General features: G+C 38.7%; 1 protein-coding gene across 1 annotated transcript; it reads left to right on the forward strand.

The window, feature by feature from the left end:
• The first annotated feature begins 1,386 nt into the window (after positions 1–1,386).
• On the forward strand, positions 1,387–4,982 carry LOC140944169 (uncharacterized). Its single transcript, XM_073393298.1, has 2 exons — positions 1,387–2,126; positions 4,138–4,982. Exons 1-2 carry the CDS (start codon positions 1,397–1,399, stop codon positions 4,980–4,982), a joined length of 1,575 nt encoding a protein of 524 aa, XP_073249399.1. The 5' UTR covers positions 1,387–1,396.
• Positions 4,983–8,934: the final 3,952 nt, after the last annotated feature.

Genomic DNA, 8,934 nt, shown 5'->3' on the forward strand with positions numbered 1-8,934 from the left:
ATTCCAACCGAAAATTGAGGAGTACGTTTTGAGGTAGTCCGTTCATTCCGGTTCGTACAAACCAAACGGAATGTTGCTTACTATTAACCAATTTCTCGGTTCCTTCTCGGTTCCAGACTCACGCTACACAAATTCGCCCTTTCTTTGGATTCAAAACCGTAACGGATGTAGCAATTCTGCGGTAAACTGGTATATCGCTTACCATTATGCTTTCGACTCCCCGAACGGATTTTTCTGTCAAATGGTAAGCACCCCAAGTTTTAAGATGACTCGATTTTCTCTCCTTCTTTGGACATTGACTTCATATTAAAGCTAGAAAGGGTTCTGGTAGTCTGGTTAGGTAAAAATAGTTGATAGGGTCCTGGGACAAGCTTGGTTACATAGCATTCAAAATGGCGGCTACCAAATCAATTAAAGATGCACGTCAGGTGGGGCTCAGCTGGCATGAGAAACGGTGTGGAGTCCGAGAAGAGTCAACGAAGGGAAAGTATTTTAGATCTTCACTCCAGTGTCTTGATAATAAAGAAATTTTGTTATTGCTGGAGTCTATTCCGCAGAGGTCAAAGCAAGGGACGCAGACGAATTGTACAGTTCGAGGTCTGAGAGCAGTGTAAGAACACAAGAACATCTGATGCATGGATATGGATACTTACATTCGGATAGCCTGTTCCCCACTATCTGAACGCCTGGAACAGGCTAACATTCGGAAGAAGCCTACAATCTATATTCTTCATTCAGTGAATTTTCCTGTCCAAATAAACAAGCCTTCAGAGATAAATTGCTTGATCCTCATCACGGTTTGCATGCCTACAAAGAGTCGTCAGGGCGACTTTTTGGTTTAGTAATGGAGGAAAAGTGGTTTTTTTTGGTTTGTTTCAATTATGATATGTTTTAACAACTACAACATATAATGTCAATCCTGTGTCTTAAAATTACGACCCCCATCTCACCTTGTACATTTTCAAAACAATTGTACCCCTCCCCTGGGACGTAATAAACGATCGGTCCTGTGAACATTGACCGGAAACCACATATTTCGTCACGTAAGGTACCCATGATGCAAATGGAGTTTTGGTTGTAGCTGATGATCAACGGCAAGTTAAAGCGAGGAGCAAAACATGAGAAAACGGGGCTGAGAAAAAAGAATCAAACCATCTTCTAATCACATTTAGCTATCTTTGTTTTGTATTAATTCTTCCTTGTAAGAAAAAATCCAGGATGTTACTTTGGACTGCTTTGGAGACTTGATTTGAAACGAGATTTCCCGGAAGAAGTCTTCAGCCTCGTAGTCTGGCATGATAAGCTACAATGTAAAATTATGCACGTGTACAATGCTGTCCAATCGAGAAGGCTTATTAGGAATTGTAGCTGGAGAGGAAAGCTTTAAATCTTCGAAATGAGTCGTGCAGGAGCACAGGAAGAATCTCTGGAATCTCATGTCAAAGAATTGGTGTTGAAAAAGGAGATAGGCAAAGGGTCTTATGGCAAAGTCTATAAAGCTGTGTGGAAGGGACGCGACGTTGCAGCGAAAAGGTTTCACTCTGTATTCTTTCAAAATGGCTCCTACCAGCAAGAACACTATATGGAGGAATTTCAGCGAGAATGGAATGTTCTACAGCTTCTTGATCACCCTAATGTAGTAAAACTACACACTGTTTTATTTCCTAAAGGACACTCACCCATAATAATCACTGAATTACTTCACTGTGACCTGAAAAAGTACATTAGAGAGTCCACAACCACACCAAAAATCCCTGAAATGAAACTGATTTGCATCGCTTTAGATGTAATCAAAGGTCTTAATTACATGCATGGCTTGAAGCATCCTGTTGTGCATCGTGACTTAGCAACAAAAAATATATTGCTAACAGAGCATGGTAATGCCAAGGTTGCAGATTTGGGGGTGGCCAAAATATTTGAAGCAGGCTGTGAAATGCATGCCACCCATGTTCCAGGAACACCGCTATACACAGCTCCCGAAACATACCCTGTCACGAAGCAGTTTGAGGTGGTAGGAAATGCAAGGTATGGTCCAAAAGTTGATATATTTTCTTTTGGTGCAGTGGTTATGGCTATGATTGTTGGACATGAACCAAGTGTGTGGCCATTAACTCCAATCACCAAAGGTATGTTTTGATGCGAGCATTCTTTGTTCCATAGGTTGCATTCAAAAAGGCTGCCTGACTCATTTAAAGAGTGGTGAACACGTCAAGTTATTAGGGACTTTAAGATCCAACGACGAGGACAACAACGAGAACGTCAAAAAAAAATTGGTTTAATTAGCAAAACAACAACTTCGCAAGTGCATCACACTTTTTTGTACATTTCAATCCTGTTTCTGCATGACTACGACGTGAGAATGCCTAATTTTGCATTTTATAGAGGACGTAAACAAGCAACAACAAAATTTTATTTCTCTTTCTGAGCTTGAATTTGGTCCCTTGAAATTCAGCTTCAGGAGGGTTCACCTAAGTAGGTATGAATGATTGCTATAAAGACTGAAAGAATGCAAATTCACTTTTTAAGCGACGTTCTTGTCGCTGTCGCGTCATTGGATCTTAAAGTCCCTATTGATGTACACAGGAGGTTGCTATAAGCACAAAAGAAGCACACACAGTTGCTTGACATGTACCCTAGAACAACTCTAGCTTCTTGAGTGCTTAGCAAGCCTCCCAAGTGATGATTGCACGGCTACCACAGAATCACAGAATCAATGAGAACAACTTTACCGGTATTAGTCCTCACAGGTAGCTGGGAAAAGATTTGAGTGTTATTAGTACCAATGCACTATGATGCATGCAAATTATTCTCTACAAAGTCGTTTCTTTCAAAAGGATCTTTTCACTGAATTAGTACTTTTCTGCAGGCTTTCTATGATACGTAAATCTATATCCAGTTAAGTACATATCCATGTATCCCTACAAGTAGTACTATCTGCCCAGTACAGATCCCTAGAGAGGGAGGGAAAGGAGCAGTGGTGACTGCGTGTTCTTTTTTCCTAGAAATTCTATTCTAATCACAGAACTTGGTTCCAATATTAGAGACAGTTTGATATGGGGAAGTCCTAACTTAGAACTTACATAAATTTATTGATTTGACGCAATATATTAAGCAGGAGACACAGTGTTTTGTCACCAAATGAAATACTGAGAAGAATAACCAGAGTATACCATCAACTGACGTGATACAACTCACTTTGACTCTGAAGATGACTACCACACAGGTTGTCAAAACGTCAGTCACTGTCAACAACAACAGTCCTATTCAGGACTACGTTCACCCGGAGGATCAAACTCAACCTACTTTTGAAATGACTCCTGGGTTCAAACCTTTCACAGTTTTACTGAGAAGAGAGTTGAAAATAGGACGTGCAGCGGAATATTTTTGACAAACTTAAAGGTTGTTTCATCTGGTGATGAAACACTGTGTCGAATGCAAAAATGAGCAGTTTTTCATCTGATTTCCTCAACACTCACATTTCCTTTGTGTTTTCTTTATGAATTATTAATGAGTTTGAGAAGTTCATTCTGAAAAAATCATTGATCAACGAAATCTTCTTTAACACCCTTTTTTCTCTTTAAGATAAAGGTAAGAGATACCTTTGCTAGCTGTTGCAGTGCTGAGCAAAATAAATTTGCAGTATTGCTATATAATTTGTAGTTTGAACTTGTAAGTTGCTCTGAACAAACTGCCAATCAAAGCACCGTTTTTGCAATAGTCTGATTGTGAAGTTCCCTTCCTGGTTACCTGCAAATCCCTGCTACAATGATATGTTGCCCCATGGCCACCTCAATTTAACTCGTATATATTAAGAAGAAGTAAGGAAAAAATAAATTAGGGGCCTTCATAACAGGGTTATATTCAAGACAGGTAACCCATCCAGTTCCTAACCCCGGCCGACACGGCTTAACTTGAGTGGCACTATTAAAAAGCGAGTTTTGCAAGGGTAATGTGAGATACATATCTCTAGTAAAACAGTGGACTGTTTATTTATTTGGCTGAAGATCTAAGTGGCAAAGTGGATAAATGGATCTGTAAATCATTTAATTTTTGTAATCTATCATTTTGATAGATAAATCTGTTTTAAGTTGTTATTTAAGTTGTTAGAAATCTGATGAAAATTTTTATTCCTTTAAGATGGTGAACTGATCAGTGAACATGTCCGACGTAAAACAGACATCACTGAGATGGGGGAACATTTCTTGAAAAAACTGGTGTTAGGATGCTTAGAGAATGACAGTACATTGAGACCTGACATCAAGGACATTAAAGAAGATCTTGAAAGGCACAAATGGAAGGTAGTGAAACGATCAAGTTTGCATGAGGCAGATGAAGAAGTTCAGATTGAGAAAGTTGGACGCCAACCATCATACGATTACAAGCTCAAGGTGCTTTTTATTGGAGACGCAGGAGTTGGAAAATCGTGTTTATTCAATCGTTTCAAGAACCCTTTTTTCAATATTTTCTTGAGCACTACAACTACAGGGATAGAGATCGATCGCAAGTCTTTCAAATATGGCTCTAAGTTTGTCCGTTTGGAAGTGGTTGATACTGCTGGTCAAGAACAGTTCTTGTCTTTGCAGGCTATGTATTTCCGTGGTGTCCATGGCATTTTCTTGGTCTGTGATGTAACTAATCGGGAATCATTTGACCACATTCCTCGATGGCTTAACTTAGCAAAGACTTATTGCACAGAAAGCAATGCTTTGATCATCATAATTGGAAACAAGACAGATCAAGCTGAGGAACAGGAAGTTTCCTCTGAGGAAGGCCATGAAATTGCCAAACGTAATGGCCTAAGCTACATGGAAGCAAGTGCACTGGATGTGAACACTATTGAAAAAATGTTCAAGACCATGATTAACCTCCTTACAAGATCAGTTAATCTTGGGTCAATAAAAATTGAACTAAGTGATGCAAGTGGAAAAGTAAACTTGAAACCAATGACCAAAAAGTCCAAATGTAAATGCAGTAGAAAGTGATTTTCTTGTGTAGGTAGAACAACTAGAAAAATTAGCAACTACCGTTAATTTTTATTCATGGCTGTTAGTTGTGCATGAAAAACCCAACTGTGTAAATGGGACCCTCGCCACTGTCTGCTTAACTCATTCAACCCCTGGAAATTTTTGTTTTAAAACCCCATTTGAAGCTAGTCAAGCCATTTTTTGGTCACTTTCTGGTCAAAAAAAACTAAAGTTTACAAGTCTAACACTATGCTGGCTTTAGCCTGCACTAAAGACAAAACTAATAACTCTGGTTAAGTTTGTCTGCAAAACAGCACCGAAATCCTTGTCCTGGGACCCCGCCTGTGCACCCCCCTTAATACGCACCATGCTTGGCCTGTGAAAAAGCCATTGTTGGTTTGCCAAACAGGTTGAAAGGAAATTTAAAACGTTGAGGGCCGTTGAGGGCCCAGAACAAGGGTCTTGGTGCTTCTTTGCAGACCTTACTAACCGGGGTTTGATTACATCTGTGGTGCAGGCTATGCTGGTTTTTGTTTTTATTTCCCTGAGTTCAGACATGCAGTGACATGACCCCTTCTTGCTTAATATGGGGCCTGCACAATACATTCATGTTTGACCGTGCTTGAAATGCCCCTGGCCTAGAAAACAGCCCACATTTCACGACGCCACCACTGGTTTCCCCGTGAAATGACGTCTGAGAAACGAGTGCAGAATTTCCATACTGATGACATGTCTCTACTCAGATCTAGGTAGTACTTCTGGTTGATTGAGGCAAATTTCCCATTTAGCACGACCAGTCAGAAGCACTATCCAGATCTGGCTAGTGGTGCGTCATCACTATGGAATTTCTGCAATCATTTCTCAGACGTCATTTCGCAATAAACAAGTGGTGGTGCAGCGTGCAAAGAAAGTTGTGTCTGATAGCCCGGGGTTAGTGGATTTTGCTTTCGGGCTATTGATTTTTGTTCTTAACTTTTCCGACGGGCAGGTGCTGCTTTTTGGGGAAATTTAAAGTACAGATGGATTGTAAATCAATCCTGCTAATCAAAAAGGGTTTTGGGGCTAGTTGAAATGACTTGTGGGCTAGTACATGCTAGCTACAGCTTGCCCGAAAGGCAGGCTGCAAAACTGACTTTCTTTGCACCCTGTGGCGTCCCAAAATGCCAGCTTTTTTTCTCACGCTACTGGCCAGTTAGGTAGTAGAATTAATTTGCTTGGCACAAAACATGTGGCAAAAATACTTTTTGAAGAGTGTTTTTAACATCATTCTTGAAGATATTTGTTAGTTAGCTTCCTATGAAGATGTTCTTAGGGCTTTGTCATGCTTTCCTTTCCCACAAGGGAGGATTGCGTGATGAGTCAAAATAGATAGATAAATATATAGATGATTTATTGAACTTGCTCAATTCAACATACATATGATACATATTAATTTACATAGACAATTAATACAATTTAAATAGCAAAGGCTAATCTGGTGAAGGCCCCAATAGAATACAATAATACACACAGAATTCAGAATATATTATTTTGAAAGAAGGCATTTCTTCTTGAGCTAAGGGAGACAAATTAATTGATATACCAATTAAGCACAGAGTTCTTCAGAGCTTTACGAAACAGTCTAAGAGTATCTGAGTTAGTAATGCTAGGAGGCAAGAAATTCCAAAGACAAGAACCAGTGAATTTTACGAAGCAAGCCATATTGGGTAGTGTTAACTGAGGTTACGTAAAGATTTCCATAACATGATTGGCAAAAGAACTTCTGCATGGGAGTCAATGGCTTAGATATCACTATAGGAGTATTGATATACACACCCTTTCAAGCCTGGGTGGAAAGGGTCAGAAGGGGTGGGGCAGCGAGAGAAAAGGGGGGCATTTTTCTCTCCTCCCCTTTTTGCACCTGCAGACTACATCTTTTCAGTGTGTATGTGTGTTAGAAAAAACTGTTAACAGTAGTGGTTTACAACGAGGGTAGTGACATCAGAATTTGTTCTGTAATTATATGCCATGCCGTTGTCTGATTTTGTAAAGACAACTATGGTTGCTGTCAGTACTGAATGAATGGAAATACAAGAAAATTGAAACAAGAAGGAGCCATTGAAGTTTGGGTGTCCTCTTACAGCTTACCGTAAACTGCCGCTTATAAGCTCCCCCACTTACAAGCCAACCCAGTTATAGGCCCATCTACCCTTATATAAACCCCCCTCCAAGAAGTTTTGAAACTTAATTGAAAACCAGTAAATGCAAAGCGTATTTTGGTTAGCATTGCTATAGCTTATAAGCTCCTCCGTTTATAAACCGTCCTAAAACTCCTTACAAAAAAGGAATAACCCAGGGCCGGGTTGTTCAAAGCTGGGTTAAGATAACCCAGGGCAAGAGCCATAATAGTCCTATTATGGCTCTTGCGTTAGTGCGAAATTTGAATTCAGATATGAAAGCTTAAAAAGTAAATTCAGTTTAATTCTTTTTGTCAACAAGTTGATGACTGGATGCTCTTAAAAATAACAGGGAAAATACACGAGAAAATGCTTTTAAACAAAAGAAAAAGAAACCCTGGTTAAATTTAACCCTGGGTTAAACGCTAATATCGGCCTTCGAACAACAGAGGTTGTTAAAAGCTGGATTAAGATAATCCAGGGTTAGTGCGAAATTTCAAGTTCAGATATAAAAGCTTAAAGAGCAAATTCAGCTTAACTTAGTATATTTTTGTCTGAAATTGTTCATTGGATGTGTTACGCCGCAAAATGTAATAATCGCCGCAAAATGTAATATTAACGCAAAATGTAATAAGAATCGCCGCAAAATGTAATACTAACGCAAGATGTAATAACATTGACGCAAAATGTAATAAAATTTTCAACGCAAAATGTAATAATCTTTCAACGCAAACTGTAATAACTTTTCTAACGCATAATGTAATAACGCAAAATGTAATAATTTCCGAAATAACGACGTGCATGCTATTTCAAAATCGGTATTGTGGCTCAGTAATCAGTAGCTGATCCAGATCTTCATGTGAATTATTATTATTAGTAGTATCAATATTGATATTAATAATAGTAATAATATCTATTTTCTTCTTCTTCTTCTTTTTATCATTATTATTTTAAAGTTATCCGAGAAATTGCGTTTGAACAAGAGAAAAAGAATCCCGGATTGAAATTTAACCCTGGGCTAGCGCTAATCGGTCTTCGAACAACTAAACTGGGCCCAGAGCTTATAAGCGACAGTTAAACGGTTTTCTTTGACAAGTAATATCCATTTACTTGGGCATAAATACCAAATGCCCGCACTATCCAGGTAGTGCTCTAATTAGGCCATTGATAACCAGTCAGATTTTAGACTATTGTTCAAATAATGTATAGATAAATAAAAGTGTCGCAGATTTTAAAAGAATAAATTATTTTCTATTATGAAAATAACATCTGCAATTTTTCTGCCTCAGTTAGAAACAAAAAACTTTTAAGGAAGGCAAAGCCAACGCAAAATCTTTGTGCACCGTGCATAGGAAACCTAAAATGATAAATGTGAGGAAATAGAAACGCTATGTTATTTTATTATTTTTTTATTGCTTAATTTATCTAGCCGATTTGTTGAAAACCAACCTAACGAAATTTGCCGTCATTGAAGTGAAATGACGTCAAAAGGCAGGTTTCTCGGGCCCGATAAGCTCGAAAATCACCACTAACGAAGGAAAAGGAAAGGAGAAAATGAAAGAGCGAGGAGGAATCTAATTTACTCGGATTTTTGAAAACGTTACCGCTAAATGGACTTTTGTGTCCAACATTTTTTTCTCCAAAGTAGCTATTATAAAAACTAAGAGTGCAACCATTGCTTTTTTCTCTTCTCCTCCTTTCTTCCTCCTCGCTCTTTCTTTTTCTCCTTTCCTTTTCCTTCGTTACTGTGAATTTGGAGCTTGTCGGACTTAAAAAAACCTACCTTTTGACGCCTTGTCATCCCAATGACGGCA

Source organism: Porites lutea, chromosome 7, assembly GCF_958299795.1.
Source record: "Porites lutea chromosome 7, jaPorLute2.1, whole genome shotgun sequence".
Lineage (NCBI taxonomy): Eukaryota > Metazoa > Cnidaria > Anthozoa > Scleractinia > Poritidae > Porites > Porites lutea.

What these genes read in the sequence shown, in the direction of transcription:
- LOC140944169 (XM_073393298.1), top strand. Translation starts at nt 1,397, where the DNA reads ATGAGTCGTGCAGGAGCACAGGAAGAATCTCTGGAATCTCATGTCAAA. An exon ending in ATTAACTCCAATCACCAAAG is followed by an intron (nt 2,127 to 4,137) that starts GTATGTTTTGAT and finishes TATTCCTTTAAG; the next exon opens with ATGGTGAACTGATCAGTGAA.